Source organism: Schistocerca gregaria, chromosome 7, assembly GCF_023897955.1.
Source record: "Schistocerca gregaria isolate iqSchGreg1 chromosome 7, iqSchGreg1.2, whole genome shotgun sequence".
Taxonomy (NCBI): domain Eukaryota; kingdom Metazoa; phylum Arthropoda; class Insecta; order Orthoptera; family Acrididae; genus Schistocerca; species Schistocerca gregaria.
The window spans coordinates 38,245,869-38,264,405 of NC_064926.1; the positions used below are offsets into that span (position 1 = coordinate 38,245,869).

Sequence of the window (18,537 nt, forward strand, 5' to 3'; positions counted from 1 at the left end):
TTCTGTAACTCAGTATCACCCTGGACTGAAACAACTGAACCATATCCTTTGTCAAGGCTTTGATTATCTATCATTATACCCTGAACTGAGGGACATTCTACCCTCCTCACCTAAGTGGTGTTCTGTCACCCACCCAACCTCCACAACATCCTAGTCCATCCCTATGCTATTCCCAATACCAAACACTTGACACAGGGGTCATATCCCTGTGCAAAACCTAGGTGTGAGACCTGCCCAATCCACCCACCAAGCACTTCCTATTGCATTCATGCCTCAGGCTTATCCTACCCCATTGGAGGATGGGCCACCTGTGAAAGCAGTCGTGTCATACCCAGGCTCTGCTGCAACCATTGGACAGCTTTTTATATTTGTATGACTACTGACCAGTTGCCTGCCAGGATGAATGGTCACCACCAAAATATGGCAAATGGCAAAGTGGGCAACGTGTTGCACGACATGCGGCTGAACATAACTTGATTGCTGCCAGTGCACCCACCCGTCTTTTATCCTTCTTTGCTGCTTTCCTTCACCGTTTCCTCTTCCCCTTTGCCTCCCCCCCTGCCCCCTCCCACCAGCCTCCCAGTGCTGCACCTGACAGCCTTGTCCTGCTATCATCTGTTCCCTACACACCCCGCCAATCCTCTCCCCCATCCGTACACTGCTATCCCTCCCCTTGCCCAGCCCACTACAGGTTGTATTTGTTCCATACAGTAGCTACATTCTGGCTGGAGTGGCAATAAATAGCAGCCATGTGCATGTGAGGTGTGCTTGCTTGTGTGAATATGTTTGTGTTTTCTTTTCTGAAGAAGGCTGTGGCTAAAAGCTTAATGTGTAACACTCTTTTTTGTGCCTGACTGCAACTCAGTGCATCAGTGAGTAGTAATTCATCCTTTTCATAATAGTGTTCAAAGGAATAGTATGTTTTTAACAAACTGAACATATTGCAGATGCCACCTCAAGAATCCTGGAGATCTCTTGTATTTACACGTCAATACCATGTAATCCCAATGATAAAAAGATAGTTGCAAATAAAAATGCAATATACACTACTGTAATAAAGAACACAAACATAATTTCTGCACTGAATTTGCATCCTTACTTAGGTTCAGAATGACTGATCTTTAAAAATTGCTGCTATAGGCCTCTCTTTTTATTTTTAGGTAAGGAAAATTCCAGTTATTACAAAATTGTTTATCTTCTCCTTGTTGTACCTGTAGTTTCACAAAGTTATTATTGGTGAATAATTAAGACCATAACGGCTGCCTTTTAAATTCTTTTGCATGACTCATTTTATTATGTCTCAAAATACTCACCTTTAAAATTTAACAAGCTATCATTTTTCTTCACCAAGGGACCTCCTTTGTGTTTCCACTCATTTAGTAAAACCCATACAGTTGACTCCTCCTTGATATCTGGCTTGTGCAAACACACTGCCTGACAAAAACAGTGAAACACCCAGAAGTGGAGGAGGAAAGGAAATGAAACTTTACAGGTGGTGTGGGTATGTTATGTTATTTCATTGATTACAAGATTGAGTCAAATTTACAAATAACTTGGCAGTATGTAAAGCCATGTTATCCCCTTCTGAGGCGATCAGGCCCACAACTGTTATAACTAGTTTTGGATATTTGAATACTTGTGCTAAGATGAAGTAGATGTCTGAGCTCATCCTTATTTATTCTATTCGGGATACATCTGGTGATCTTACTAGCCATGGTGGAACCTTGATATCATGCAAACAGCTTATAGAGACACATGCCATGTGTGTTGGTGAGTACTGTGAAAAAGAAAAGAAAATAAAAAGAAGAGAAAAGAAAAGAAAAGAAAAAGGAAAAGGAAAAGGAAAAGGAAAAAAGGAAAAGGAAAAGGAAAAAAAGGAAAAGGAAAAGGAAAAAAAAGGAAAAGGAAAAAAAGGAAAAGGAGAAAAAGGAAAAGGAAAAGGAAAAAAAGGAAAAGGAAAAGGAAAAGGAAAAGAAAAGAAAAGAAAAGAAAAAGAAAAGAAAAGAAAAGAAAAGAAAAGAAAAGAAAAGAAAAGAAAAGAAAAGAAAAGAAAAGAAAAGAAACAAGACAAGACAAGACATCACAGTACCATTGCATCAGGATCCAGGGTGTCTGCGACATAGTGTTGAACCATCAGAGTTCCCTCAGTGACTACCAACTGTGACCTAATATGATACCTGGTGGCTCCCAATACCATGATATCAGGGGTGACACTGCTGTGCCTCTCCACAACATTGTAGTCTCATAATGTTGCAGGGAGCCTGTTAGTTGTTCTCAGAATGCAGGTGAACATGCCAAGGGGCTGGAATGTGCTTAGTGCACAATACGGCAGTCCTTCCTTGTGGTGTACAGATAAGGTTTATTGGACCCTTGATGTTCCCATGAATCCAACATCAGGCAACTGTCACATCTGAATGGCCCACAAATCTGGACAATGCACAATTTGGCCAGATGGACAAATGGATATGCGCAATATGGCTCCTTTCAAATTCTGTCTCACAGAAATAAGTGGAGTTTATGAGTCCTTCACAATGATCACTCAACATATGTTGCTATACACATATATTACATACTCTGTCAGGCTTGATAATGGTATTAAACATCAACAATATTAACATGCACTCTTGCATCCATTCTACCTGTCACAGAATTTGGAACTCTAATCATTTACATACTTGTTGATGATGTGCACATGTGCAAAGTTACATTGACATCCAAACATGTCCCCTGGGTACTTCACTTTTTTGTTGGGTGGGTAAATTCAATTTTTGTCTCCTGTTACTATGTTGTATACAGATTTTGTAGTTCCTTGGTCAAATGTTTTAAGCAATTCCTTACACCAGTTGAGAGTAGCCTCATTTTGAGCTTCAGTCACATTGTGGGAAACAGAACTTTTTCATGGTTAAATGTTTTTGTTTCCGTGATACAGTAAGTCACATGCCTTCTGCTTAATCCTTTTGTGTGCGCACAGCATAAATGTTTTTTTTTTAAACAAAACCATTTTTAGCTGACCTTCTCATATTTTGTTACAACTTGATGAAATTCTGCAAACCAATAAAAAATCATTTTTTTCTGAATGAAGTGATCCAAGACTTTGTTGTTGAGTTGGGCCTTTATAAAAATCATAATAAAAGAAAAAAAGGAAGTCCAACAAAATCTTTCCCATTTATATTTTTTTCTCAACCTTATGTCTTCAGTATTCACTGTAAACAAACTACTTGGCAGCCGGCCGCTGTGGCCTCACGGTTAAGGCACTCAGTCCAGAACCGCGTGACTGCTACGGTTGCAGGTTCGAATCCTGCCTTGGGCATGGATGTGTGTGATGTCCTTAGGTTAGTTAGGTTTAAGTAGTTCTAAGTTCTAGGGGACTGATGACCATAGATGTTAAGTCCCATAGTGCTCAGAGCCATTTGAACCATTTTTTTTAACTACTTGGCTAATTGCTCAGCTGTCATTGTTTTGAAGACAACAGATGATATATTTTAAAACAATAGTAAAATTTCAGCTCAGTTGTGCCTGCCATCTAGTAGATGTTTTTAGAAACTTATGAGGCATTCCTCATAAAGCAGGGTAAGTAATAATTTGTCAGAAAACTTGTTTACTTGTATTTTTTAACCTATATGTGCAATAATGAATTGAATAGTGTATCTCACATGAAACATCAATTTAAAAAAACTACTGTACTGTCAAGTAACCTTTTTTTCATAAACTTTTTTTTTCAGTGCTGGAGTTGGCCGAACAGGAACATTAGTTGCACTTGATATTCTACTACAACATATACGAGAAAATAAAACTATTGATATATTTGGTGTTGTTTACAATCTCCGAAAGCAACGAACAAATATGGTGCAGTCAGAGGTAAAATAATTTCAGTAATATTTTGTAAATATTGAAACAATATGAAACAAATTCAAATATGTAAATAGAAGTAGTTAAAATAACCATATTAATGTAGTGAGCTTAATCAGAATGACAGTGGAGATTTTGGTGTTAAATATTAACCCTTTGAGTTCTAACAATATGAAAAAATTATACTTTCAAAATTTTTCACAAAATTAAACTTTATTACCATATTAAGCCATGAGTACAAGATGAAATTGGAAAAGTAAATACCAATAATGTTAAGGAGGTGGTTTCACTTTGGAATATAACTTTAAAATTGTCACAAAAATGTCTTTCATTATTATAGTAAGCAAGAAATATAAGAAAAAATTGACAAAAAGTAAATAATCAGTTATTCTAAGGAGGTGTTTCACTTTGGAACCACTCACTTCCTGTGTTATATTTGAAAGAAAATTCGCTTTCTCCTGGACACTATCTCACATCTCAAAACTTCCATGAACTCATATTTATAGTTCTAAATAACAAGCAAGAATGGGCTAAAATTTAATAAATTTTGTATCAAAACTACATACTGCCTCAGGGCTTAAATTTAGAAATCATGTACAAAAGATAAAAGCAGTAATTCAGACCAAAATCTACATCAAAATAACATTACATATACTTACTTTCACTGTCACTGACCTCTGTGGCCACAAAAATAAAAAAGGCTGCATACCATAATCTCCTACAATCACATAGCACAATCTCCATCCCATGCCACCAGTTGTGTTGAATACTCTAAGTGACTGCTACAGTTCACTACATTTGTAGAAGTACCTCAGTGTACCACTATACACTGATCAGCCAGAACACTATGACCACTGACTTACTATCTATATAAAACTGTCCAGGCGATAGCAGTGTGTAACTTGATGAGGGATGACTGCTAGTCAGACACAAGCACAGTGTGTGTAGTATCAGTGAGCATGCTGTCTGGGGAAGATGTTCAATCTATCTGAGTTTGACCAAGGACAGATTGCGGTGGCCTGGAGGCACAGCATTAGCATTCTGAAAACTGCACGACTTGTTGGGTGTTTCAGGGGCACAGTTCTAACTATTCTAAGTGTCTGCAGTATGTGGTGAAATCGAGGTGAAACCACATCCAGACAACAGGGGGTTGGGTGACAACCCGTCATTACAGCTGTCAGACATCGTAGGCAGGGCAGACTGGTAAGACAGAACAGGCAGTTAACTGTGGCAGAACTAACATCAGACTTTAATCCTGAGCTGAGTACAAATGTGTATGAACACACAGTACACAGAACTCCCCTAACAGTGGGCCTCTGCAGCCGATGCCCATGTGTGTGCCCATGTTATGACTGAAATGGGCACAAGATCATTGGGCTGGATATTGGCACAGTGGCAGAGCATTTCATAGTCTGATGAATTCCAACACCTCATTCATCAAGCAAATGGGAGGGCATGAATTGTCGTCTACCAGGGGGACGTGTCCTTGACACCTCTACTGTGGGACAGAGACAAGCTGGTGGCATGTCCATTATGCTCTGGGGAAAATTTGTGTGGGCATCCATGGGTCCAGTGGAGCTTTTGCAAGGCACTGTGATGACCAAAGAGTATCGTACACTGGTTGCAGACCACATACACCTCTTCATGATGTTCATTTTTCCTTATGGCAGTGACATTTTTCAGGAAGGTAATTTCCATGTTATGAACCCAGGAGCGTGATGGACTGGTTTGAAGAGCACTGTGGTGAGTTCTAATGGATGTGCTGGCAACCCAATTTGCCAGATCTTAATCTGATTGAACACATCTGGCATGTGACTGAATGTGGTTTCGGAGCTTATTGTCACCCTCCCTTGATTTTACAGGAATTAGATGATTTGTATGTTCAGATATGGTGGCCTCCTAAAACCTCATTGCTTCCATGCCATGATGCATTACTGTTTTCATTCACACCAACGGTGGCTATTAGACAGGTGGTCACAATGTTCTGGCTGATGGGTGTATGTCTCTGTCTTACAATAGAGTTAGTGGTTTCATGATAAAGGCACTGGTGTTTACAAAAATTAATAAAATTGTGCTTTCAGACAGAAACCACAGGTAACCAAAGCATTAAACTTAAGGAATGTGCTTCACTAATTGTAACATAAAGAGAATAAGGAAAAAATGGCTCTGATCACTATGGGACTCAACTGCTGTGGTCATTAGTCCCCTAGAACTTAGAACTACTTAAACCTAACTAACCTAAGGACATCACACACATCCATGCCCGAGGCAGGATTTGAACCTGCGACCGTAGCAGTCGCACGGTTCCGGACTGCACGCCTAGAACCGCGAGACCACCGCTGCCAGCTAAAGAGAATAAGAAACAAATGTCATACTGTGTAAACATAACAAATTGAGTTTAAGCACATATGTCACCAGACTCACAAGTGCATATTACATAGTAGAGTGGACAAAATGTAAAACTACAATGGATGAAAAAAATTAAAATTCAAGAGAAGTTAGTATAACATTCACTAGGATAGTGCAGTATGTTAAGTACACCATGTTACAAGTTTATAAAACAATCAGCCCCAAAGCTAATGCTACTGTTGACATGGTAGCCACCTTTCCCAGCATCCTCTTGGTACTACAGTCATGAATTTCTCACCAAATACAACTGTTTCTACTTTGAATGCCAAATATGCAAAACTGCCGTGGGAAATAAAAGACACCCTTCTACTTCAATCAAAAATATTCCTATCCACCCAGCTCATATAACATTTAGATTCATTGATGGTATCTCCACAATATTTATAAATGGTGTAGAAAGTTAAAGGGCCATTAGGATAAAAGGGTGGAGTGACTGACTGAGTTGTGTTTCACATTTTGCAAAATCACATTAATTGAAAACTTTAATAAAATTTAACATGGCAATAATCCAACAAAATAAAATTCAATTTGACATGCACTGACAGTCTACTATAAGGAAGCATTAACTTAATAAACAGTCGGTGTTCCAATCACAGCAGTGATTATTTAAGAAACATTAATCTAGCAGTTATTTTCATTTGCTGATAACTAACACTCAGTTAAGAAAACATTAATCTTTAATTTTTCAACAGCTTAGGAAGTAACATTCCATTAAAACATCATTGTACAATATACCTTTCAGTCATTCAAACAGGTTTGCAGCAGCACTTAATTAGAAAACAGTTATGTTTTTAGTTATTTAAAATAGACTGGCACATAACACTTGATTAAAAACAACAGCCAAAATATCCTACAGTCATTCCGGCAACACTTACTTGAGGGGCAGTTATACTTTAGCTCTTTGAAATAGAGTAACAAGTAAAACTTAACTGAAATGTATCCGCCAGTATATCTTTTAGTTGTTCAAACAGGTTAGCCGGCACTCAAGTGAGGAAAAAGTATGCTTTAGTTATGTAAAATAGACTGGTAAATAACACTTAACTGGAAAATGTTAACTTAAAAAATCAGTGTATATTCAAAGTACAATTATGATCAATGAGAAAAAGCTCCATATATTATTATGATAAAAGGAAAAATGTAGGGAATGATACTGCTTTGTGGCTGTTAAGTTACTCACAAAAAGCACCTTACCAAAGTGTCCAACTAACATGTGCAAAATGCTGTTCTAAGAGGTACAGTACAATTAGGTTAATGTAAGAATATAAACAACATTAGCTTCACTTGTTCACTGTGTACTGTGCTGGCAGATCCCTCTTTCCCACATGTGACAGGCATTTAGCACATCAATTTATTCATATAATATGTGTACAATGGAATCAAACCTGCAAAATGAGCTATAATTAATAACTGACAATCATTTTTCTTACTGTCAAGCCTGTTCATTACTTCCCTGTTCACTACAGATGTGACCCAGTGATACACAAGCAAGTAACTGAGTGTCAATTACATGACCCCAACTTGAATTCAGAAAACAGCATCTAGAAATGTTAGAGTTGGCAGAAACACTCCATATGCTTCAAACGCAAGAACACAGTTTGCCGGTGAACTCATACAGCTAGCTGACTTCTGCAACAGAACCCAGCAAATACACCAGTACCTGTTAACAAGAAGACCTTCAGCAGCCGAGGCTAGCTATGTATATCAGATATGCACACTCTTTTATACCACAGGCACTGATACTAGATATACAGTTCGCCAGTGCCCAAACTTCTAACAACTCACCAGACCAGCTGCCACCAGCATGATCAAGAGGCAAAAGGCATAAAAGTCCACTGTCCAATGATGGCCCACTCATCCTCATTCTGTACTCTCTCCACGTCCTCCTTACTGCCCTACAGATAAATAGCCTGAGCACCAATGGTTTGGTTCACACCAGCCGGCAGAAGTATTACCAACTTAGGTTACTAGTTGGAACAGTGCCAGCTATTGCACAATGGCAGGAATACATTGGCAATTTTTTTCTGGAATGTCGAAACCTAATGCAAAATTCACCTGCTACTTCAGATCTCAACAATATGCATTTGTACTGACTTTGAGCTTTCTGGTGGCTCCAAAATGAGCTGTTTCCATATAAGACATACTAATCACCAATAGTTTTTAACAATTGTCATCTCTTTCACTTAAAAAAAAAAAAGGATGCTCTCCTAAAGCCTTAGCGTGCATCCATGGGTATCAAATTTGCGGTGAGAGGCAGGAGGTGTTATTCAAATATGCTAATAAAATTGCCTTTATGCAGAGAACTAGTAGATAATGTGTTGCTGGGTATTTTATTTTTGTATGTAAGCTTATTATGGCTTTGTTGCCTCCATCATTACCTGCCCTAACACTGTAGGTGGACATATATCAACTTTGAGTAAACTATTACTGCTGTCTGTAGCTGTTGACTGTAGTATTTTTTCAGTAACATTTTAAAGTTGTTTGATGATTTAATGTTGCAAGTATATTATAATATGCTTTTTATTCTATCTTTAAGTAACTAACTAGCTGTCAATCTTGAATTCCTACAACTGTCAAAATAATAAAAAATCATATTATAATAGACATGCAACATCAAATAACTGAACAACTTTAAAACATTACTGAAAACAATTAATCCAACAACAATATAATGAAAAGGATAGCTGCTACTCACCATACAGCAGAAATGCTGAATATTGAAAGACATAACAAAAAGACACAGGATAGAGTAGCATGGAGAGCTGCATCAAACCAGTCTCAGGACTGAAGACAACAACAACAACAACAAAAAGACTGTCAGAAAGTTAGGTTTTGGCCAACAAGGCCTTTATCAAAATTACCCAACATACACACACGCACTCACGCAAATGGAACTCACACACACATGATCACAGTCTCTGGCAGTTTAATTGCAAATAACTGTTATCAGCTGTGTTAGGCATAGGTATGCTGTCTATTAGTAACATATAAAAAGTTGTCCCAGACTGGGTCTCAAACTCGGATTTTTCACTTAACATGAGCAGTCATCTTAACCACTTAGGCTGTCCATGCTTGCCTCCCTGACTGACCCAAGCTCTCATATATCACACAGTCTACACCCTTTTACCATGAATGTAAGGGACTATGGTACAGACTGAGTGACATATGGAAGTTCCAGATGGTCCTAAATGGTTGAGTAGACTGCTCACAACAAGTGGGAAATATGGATTTGAGTCCTGGTCTCGCACATATTTTCATATGTCGTTAATAGGTAGCGTATCTATGCCTAACACAGCTGATGCCAAGATAATAGCAGTTAGGAAATTAATTTCGAATTAATTTCAGATGGCTGTCAATCACAATTAATCTCTGTTCATCCAGACACAAAGGCAAATATTACACACCAAGACAGGCACAAGACAATAATATCATAGTCTCATTCTCACTGAGCAGGAATACAGAGTGAAGCTGTGAGCATTAAGTAATGAATGTAGGGCACTGTTGAATAGGATGTAGACTGTGTGACATATTGAAGTTTGGGTTGGTCCAGGAGGTATTCATAGATACTCTAAGTGGTTGAGGAAACTGTCGATGAGTAGCAGGAAATCTGGTTTTGAGTCCTGGTCCAGTACAAATTTTTATATTTCAGTAGTAGTTAGTATAAAACAATGGTCCAGGATGGAATATTACAATATTGTAATAGCTAGTATATCTGTGTATAACACAGCTGATGCCAAGATATTTGCAGTCAGTGAATTTAACATATACAACATTTTGGAAAAGCAAACGACCTTAGGTATCATTACAGCTTACAAAAAAATAAAACCTGTACTTAATCATCATCATGACATGATGCTCAGCAGAAAACAGATATATTTTTCGTAATTAGGTTAGTAAAACATAGTGTATTTGTATTATTTTTATGATATGTACAGAGAGATCATAATTAAAGTTCCAGCTTTTTTTTAAAAAAAAGAAAAAGAACTGCACTGAGAAAGATGTTCAATTCAAATGAAATACAATCTAAGATGTGGGGGGAGGGGGGAATTGATGATGCTTTAAACATTATAACTCATAATGTAAATGGGATTGTCTACAAATGACAGATGAATCACAATATGATGAGAGCTATGGTGTGACTTGCACATTACACCAACCATACTGTGTAATGAGCACGACCACATATGTTTGAAATTCAACAATTGTGACACTGTTCATTAGGTAGGCCCATCTACCATGGCAAGGTCACTCCACATTGGATGGGAAAAATTGGCTTTTAATGGTCATGTGGCCAAAACATGCATAAAAAGCAACAATGAGATTGAATTTTAATTGTTGTGAGACTTGTGCAAGACATGTTCAGTATGATGTCAACCATTTCCTGCCACAAGCTGACATCAAAAAACAACGTTTCACAATACATCAGAGTGTCTCAGGGATAACATTCAGAATGTGTTGCACAATGCATGTTTTAATTCAGTTACATCCGTAATTGGAGAACACAGCATTTTTTAGGTAAGCCCACAGCCAGAAGACACCACTGAATTATTGAATTACGGTTTATTAGTCTCATAAAGTGCATAATCTAGATCATTTGATTCAGGTACAGGAGACACATCAAAACTGTGGTAAAATTTCACCATAAACAAAAACAGCTGATGTTAACAAACAGCATCATAATAACATACAAATTTGTTACATTTACAGGCAATGAAATCTAGCACTTAATTACCCTTGCTTAAATTATCATACCATCCTCTACGAATCTTCTATTGATTAGTAGTGTTTCTCCCACAGAATATGCTGTAGTCTTGTTTTTAAAATTTTTGGCTTCATATTAAATATGTTTTTGCCATTAACTCCTTAAATATTGTCATCCCTATACACTGCAGAGTCTGTACATACAACTTCAACTGGAGTGTGGGTAACATAAAATTATTTTTATTTCTTATATTATATGTGTGGTTAAAATGATTCTCCTCAAATAATTTTTGCCTTCTGTGTAGGAAGATTACAATTTTGTAAATATGTATGGAAGGAACAGTTAGGATTTGGAGTTTCTGAAATAATGGGCAACAAGACTCTGCTGTTCAGTGCACATGTATCTGACAATTTTATTTTGCAGTTTCAGTATTCGAGAAACACTACTTGAACTTCCACAGAAAATTATACCATATCTAATAACAGATTCAAAATAATTATGGCAAGCAATTTTTTGTGTAATCAGGTCAGTAGGATTTGCTAGTGTTAGCATTGCAAATGCAGAGGTTACTTGATATGGACAACCAAGCTGTAGGGAAATAATGGTTGATAATTCCAGCATTTCTAAAATGCCTCTGCAGCAGCTGCTTCATAGATTGTGCAGTGTGTGAAGGAACATTGAAATCAACTCACACATCCATGTTGTTGAACGGCTGATAGACATTGGTGCACAAAAGGCACTCACAACATTTACCAGTGGCGGTGCAGGTAACAAAACCCCCAGGGCTCATCTCCTAGAAAAAATACAGCCCTGCAGTAAACAGTGCCTCAACCTGCACTGTACAGATACCTTAGCAGAAAGAAGTGGTATCAGTTGATGTGTGAGTAGATATTCCATTGACCATAATCTGCAATTCTGTGTATTGACATGTCCTTGGAGATGGAATTGGGCTTTGTCTGTACACAGAATGTTGTGTGTCCATTTATTGTCCACTTCCATATGAGCAGAAAATTAAAGAGCAAAGGTTTGTCTTACTGGCAGATCGGCATGAAACAACTCCTGAATGTAGGGTAATTTTGTATGGATACAAGTGCAGGATGTTTTGTAGAATTTTATGCACCATGCTTACAGGCATATCCAAAGTTCAGGCAATTTGTCATGCACCGCCCATCTGCACACTGCTACTTGAACTCTCCTGCAACACTGTGGTCACGTCTTTTATTGATGTCAGATCAACTGTTTTCCTCCTGCTACCACAATGCATTCCAAAAGAACCTGTTCTTTTGAATTTTGTAATTATTTTCTCCAGACTCTTAGCAGACATTGGACCAATGTCTTTTTTCATACCCTTGAGTGTCCAGAACCTCTGCAGAGCTAGTAGCACACAGTTACCAAATGAGGAATAGTCATGTACCCTGCATCTTTTACTTTGCATATTCTGGCACTTAAAGCTCCATCTAGTGGTAAAATTTTAGTTAAATTCTTTTTGTTTCCATAACATCATTCTGAGCAGTGGTTCTTTTTTTTATAGAATTTTGAAACTGGAACTTTAATTATAATCACCCTTCACATTTTCATTGGCCAATGGCCTTGCCACATTGGTAGCACCAGTTCCCATCAGATCCCTGAAGTTAGCACTGTTGAGCTCCGCTGGTCCTGGATGGGTGACCGTCTAGGTGTACTGAGTGCTACTGCGAAGAGGGATGCACTCAGTGCTTGTGAGCCCAATCGAGAAGCTACTCAATGCAGAAGTAGAGGCTCCAGTCATGAAAGCTCACAATGGCTAGGGGAGCAGTGCAATGATCATATGCACCTCTATATCTGCATCCAGTGATGCCTATTATCTGAGGATGATACAGCAGTAAGTAGGTACTGTTGAGCCTTCTGAGGACTGTTTGGATGGAGCTTACAGTGCATATTTTTATTAGAATTAAACTGATATTCCATTTGCCTACAATTGTGATCATTCCATTCATCAACCATAATTATTTGCTAAAATACACTACCTCACTTGTTTATTGTTTTCTCTTTGATTCACTATAGGATGCCAACATTTCTTACTCTATCAATCTGTCAGACCTTAAGGCCTTGAAAGATATCTTCAACAGTTTCTAGTAACAAAACATTTTAAAGGCTTCTAATTGTTTCACTTCTGTCCTTCTGTTTGCTACAATTTGGAACCATGCAGAGCTCTATTCCATACATAACCTTTTGTGAATCTTAAAGAGTCTCTTGTCTCAGCAGAAATGTTTACCCCATTAATATGTCCTCCTGATGGGCACACCATTACTGCAAATTTTCTTTTCATGTATGTGCATATTTTAGCCATCAGCTTGCAATCAGTCCATTCCAGTAAGCACCCAATGTAGTTCGTGTTCACCATTGGTGATCACTACTATATCACCAACAGACATTGTCCGCCTGTGACAAACAACTCTCACACTGAGATAGTCCTTTACCCTCTCATGTTCTCTTCAATACACAAATTAAATATCTTTGTTGACTATGAGCAACTATGGCCTTGCATCTTTACTGATTTTGGCTTCTTGTACTATAGTGTCAGTTGCTACTATCATAGTTTACCTTGCACTAAGAGAATGGATTACCTTTTTATCCTTCAGTTGATAATTTGCTGCCTAAGAATTGAATACATGTTATTATATTTCACATTATCAAAAGCCTTACTTTCTTCAGAAGGGTGAAAGTTATATTCTTTTAAAAATCTTATGGAACTTCACCAGTTACATAAATTTAATTCATGAACTTGTGCAGTTCTTTCACAGAGTTCTCGACTGATATGTGTTATTATTGCACTAATATTTTATCAACACTTCAATATTCATTCCTTCTGAGTTCCTCCATAGCTTTTTGAAATTCACAAATAAGTTCTGAATATCTCCTGTCATCTTCTTGCAACATGTCATTATTTTCAATCAGCTTAATTTCTTCTGGACAGCTATAGAGTTTCTCCATCTATTGTTTTCACTTTCCCATTTTATTTTCTGCTGCTGTTAACCAATTGTCTTTTAATCTCTAATCATTGTACTTCTTGTTCTGTGCTCCCTAAGATGGTTGTTTATTAGTCTGGGCCCAGCATAAGTGTTACCCTGTTCCTATCTTGTATCTACCTCATGACATCTTTCCTGCCTTTGTTCTTCTTTAAATTTTTATACATTTTCAGATGATTTCATGTCTGCTGTTCATTTAAAATGTTTTTAAATTTTTGTAATTCCTTATGGATTTCATCTATAGCTGTCTCTTTCCTAACATTATCAATTCTTGTAATTTTTCCTGCTGTATTTACTTCACCCTTTGAAAGCCATTCCATTGGTTTTCCATGCCAGTAACTCTTTTAAGTGTCATTATTTCTTTTATCACACGTCTTTTTAGGATGCTTCAGCTTTTAGTAACTTCAGCTCATCTAGATCCCAATGTTTCACCTGCTTTCACTTTAAGTTCTTGAATTTCATATGGCATTTCATTAGTAGTAGTCTATGGTCATTATCCAGTGTCAGCACCTGATTAACTCTTTCAGTCTCTAATCATATCTATAGCTGACATCTTCCACGTATACTTTCTTCTCCAAGGATGCTCAAAAGATAGGTACACTAGAACTAATTCATGCGTGGAATAGAATTCTATTAATCTTCTTCACTCTCATTTTGCTTGATGAGACCCAATTGTTTCTGGATCTATGGAGATATCCACTAAGGATACAAGGAAGTCACAGTAACACAAGTTTATTTCTCTAAAGCAGTGTTAACAAAATCCAACCCCAAGGCACTGAAGTGGTCAAGGCCAAGCAAACCTGAAGCTCAAGGGCAGCTATCACAAAGATCCTGGCAGTAAGGACTGTTGACCCATACTTGATCCGTGCTGCAAAGGTGCCTGTGGCGACTATGAGATCATTGCTGAAGCTGCAGAGGAATGCATCAAAGAGTTGGAGTGGACATACTCCCACCTGTTGATATGTGAGCCAATCAATAATATAGGTGGAAGAGACTGTATCAGTTTGCAAATCAACAGCAAAACCTGCCAACTGTAAATATGGTTGACATCAACTTCTTTTAATACAGAAGCACTGATTGGACAGACACACATTGGGAGGAACTGTTTCCTCAGCTGCAACACCAGAGTCCGGAGATTCATATACATCCAACTGATGGCCATTACCAATGAGGAATTACTTACCTCTTCTGTGAGTTTTGTTGCTACTGGTGACTATTGAAGCACTGACTAAATGGCAGAAGTTAGCAAAAGCAGCAGCAACCCAGAGGATCTTTGTTCGGCTTCCGGCATTTCTTGAATAGAGAAGGGCCACCGCAGGATGGGCAGAAGACAAACACAAGTGCTGCATCTCACAATGTCTCTGAAAAATGTAAACACTGATCAGACATGTGGGGCCTTTGAGTTTAATCAAATTGTGGCATAAAGCCTCATCTGGGAAGTGTCTCTACACCGAGTTTCTGACAAGGGAGGTTACATAAGGGTGCTTGTGCTGGCCATTAGTATGGTGCAAGCAACACCCCCATGTAAACCCCTGCAGTTGTGCAATCAGCTCCTGAAAGGATTTGGAAGATAGTTTGTGACAACTGAAAGACTTGTGCCTGCTCATTGCCAGATGCACCCAGGAATCTAAAAGAAGATTGCTGGATCAACTGGATCACCAATGATCCTGCATTGGCCAGCAGGAAAGCATGTTGCTGCATATCACCTGCAATGTTGTGGATGGGGAAGTGTTGCTCCATTCTGGTGGTATAACAGGATCAGGGTTCCACTTTGCGATTGAATTGCTGGAAGGATGTGAGCATCAGCTGGGTGCTGTGCATCAAGGAGTCAGTCTGTGCAAGGTGCCCATGGAGCTCTGGAGCTGACTTGGTGATAGCCACCGGCAGTTTGATGAAGTTAATTAGTATGTTGCATTCTCTGCAGGATGAGTTAAATCCACTGGGTCTGCAGTGGTTGCCACATCAGAAACTGTCCTTGAAACAGAAGCAGACTATCTGGAACAAGATGCATGGAAAATGACCTTTTTAATTGCATGTTTCCATATGATATATCCAGTTCCAAATTGAATAGGCAGGTATCATAGATACACAAATTTATTTCTCTAATGCAACATTAACAAAATCAGCAATGTATTACGAAGGTAAAATTCCTTTAAATCTAGGCTTAAACAAAACTCTTCCACAAGGGAAGAAACAAACAATAGTGCTACAATGACAAACAGACTTCAAGTTCCTATATCCAAAAAACAAATAATTACATTCCTCAGCATGTGGAATTAATCATCTTGAAATCTGAATAAAGCTTCTGTTCAGCATAAATCCAAGTTACCAGTTCTTGAGATTGAAAAAGAAGTCCACACTCTAGCTTAAGTTGTGGGGAAAAACTTTCAAAGTATCTTACAATAGAACTTCACAGGAGAAGCATCAAGTCAGACAGTTTAAAAAAAGTTCTCTGTCTGGGAAGGATGGACTTACTAAGTGTAGTCTTGGCACTAACTAGTCATAGTATAAAACAAACAGCAGAAATTATATTAAGTTCCAGATAGCATGCTGCCAATCACTTAGTCCTGACAGAAGCACTAGTGTGCTATCTCAGTAGGCATAGTGGAGATCTGGTCAGTTGCTTTCTGTGATGGAATTTCCCTGCTGAGCTTGTGTGTTGGCATAAACAAGTGCCTCACAGAAGGATCTGTGTGGGCCTATTTCTAGTATGTGACTCTATGGACGCAGGGAAAGGTGCAGTACAACAGTGACCTCCACTGTCGCCATGCACACCATCTGGTGGCCTGGCCAGAAAGCTGTTATTAGCACCTGCTGGTCTGGCCATGGAGTTCCAGAGTTCAAAGTTCCCATGGGATCTGTTTCATAGGGGTAAAGCTTGCGACAACCCAAATTACTTAGAGGTTGTTCAGGGTGCATTGGTGCCTAATGTCCAGGGAGACAGAGTATTTTCATTATTTTCTTTGTGATTAAATTCTAACCCTCTTTGGAATATTGTTATCACACACTACTTCAATTTCATTGTTATCTACCTCTATGATTATCACTAAGGACTGTTGGATTTACACTGAATTTCACTATCAATGTACTATCTATAACCAAGACATCATTCCTGGAGGAATTGTTGCATAAATTGTTCTCCGTACATCTGTCAAATTCATTCTCAATGGAAATATGAGCTTTCAAGAATGGCTACCACTTTCTTCATCAAGAAAGTGAATTGCTGTCGAAGAAGTAATGGAATCACACAGATTTAATACATGTAGTACTGTGACCAGAGATTACTTTGGTATCAACAATGGAATGTCACTTACATTGTCTTTGTCCTCACAATCATGTTGTGATGGAAACAACGCCTCATATATTTGTGATTTTGTATGTGGTATCCATTACTTGAAGCAGAGTACATTCAGAAGACTCAAGGTTAAATTTTCAGAAAGTGTCATCAATGTCTTAGAACTCTCAGAATGTCCATTGTTGTTGTATGACTACAGTGAATCCTGCAATAACACTCTGATACTACTATGAAAAGATAATGCATATTTACATTTAACTGCGTGTATGGTTAACTGCGTGTATGGACACACTGGGCATCTGAAATCTTTCAAATCAAATTGAAAAAGGAGATAGTAGGTCCACAACCGATTACATTGAGACAGGGAACCAATGGTCAGAAATATGTATTTACTATGTTATGGATGTACACAGCTTACACCACATATTGACAATACAACTCATAGTAATTGTTCAAAACAATGACTGCCAGTCTGAGTGCATGAATTGGTAGGGGGCATGCAGTTCTGCTGCACTCTCACAAATATTCCAGGTGCCTGTTTTACACCGGAATGGCAGCAGGTGATGAACAGACCACCAAACAGGCATACTGTGCATAACTGGGCCCATAGCAGGTGTGATATGTGGTGACTGTATGAATCACACTAATGTCATTCACACACCACTATCCCTGGTGTCAATTGTTCATCGCATCACACAGCTTGTGATGTGACTATGGTGAGGTGTGTTTCTGTGTATACTGAATGATGCATAGTCAAAGATGAAACATTACTCATCAGAAGAGTTGGTATACATGCATTTAATGTATGATGCAGCAAGATGTAGTGCGTGTAAAGCAATAAGAATGTACAGAGAACACTTTCCCAACAGGCATAATCCTAATTAGAAGAAATTTATCTCCATACATACAAACTTATGAGAAATGTGATCATTCATACCACAGAGAGCCAGCCAAGGTTCCCACCAAAGACATGTTGAAACACCAGACTTTGAGGACACGGTGTTGGATTGTGTAGGTGATCACCCAGCAATACCCATCAACTTGCCTGTGAAATGCACACTTTGAAGGATACAGTGTGCAGAATACTAGTGGTACAGGTATTATGCCCTGTCATAAAGAATGTGTGTAAGCACTGGGACCAATGGATTTTGAGCCCTGTGTTCACTTCTGTCGATGGATTGTCCATCACATTGCTGTAGAGCTGAAATTTATAGAGTTTGTATTGCCAAACTTTGTACAGTTTGTATTGCTCATGGATGAATCTTCATTCTTCTGTG

General features: G+C 38.3%; 1 protein-coding gene across 4 annotated transcripts in view; it reads left to right on the forward strand.

The window, feature by feature from the left end:
• Positions 1-18,537, forward strand: part of LOC126281330 (phosphatidylinositol phosphatase PTPRQ-like) — a 410,186-nt gene that overhangs the window by 370,604 nt on the left and 21,045 nt on the right. For all 4 annotated transcript variants that reach the window (XM_049980191.1, XM_049980192.1, XM_049980188.1 and 1 more), the window contains one exon: positions 3,723-3,858. In XM_049980191.1, the coding sequence (XP_049836148.1) occupies positions 3,723-3,858 (136 nt within the window). The remainder of the gene's footprint in view (positions 1-3,722; positions 3,859-18,537) is intronic.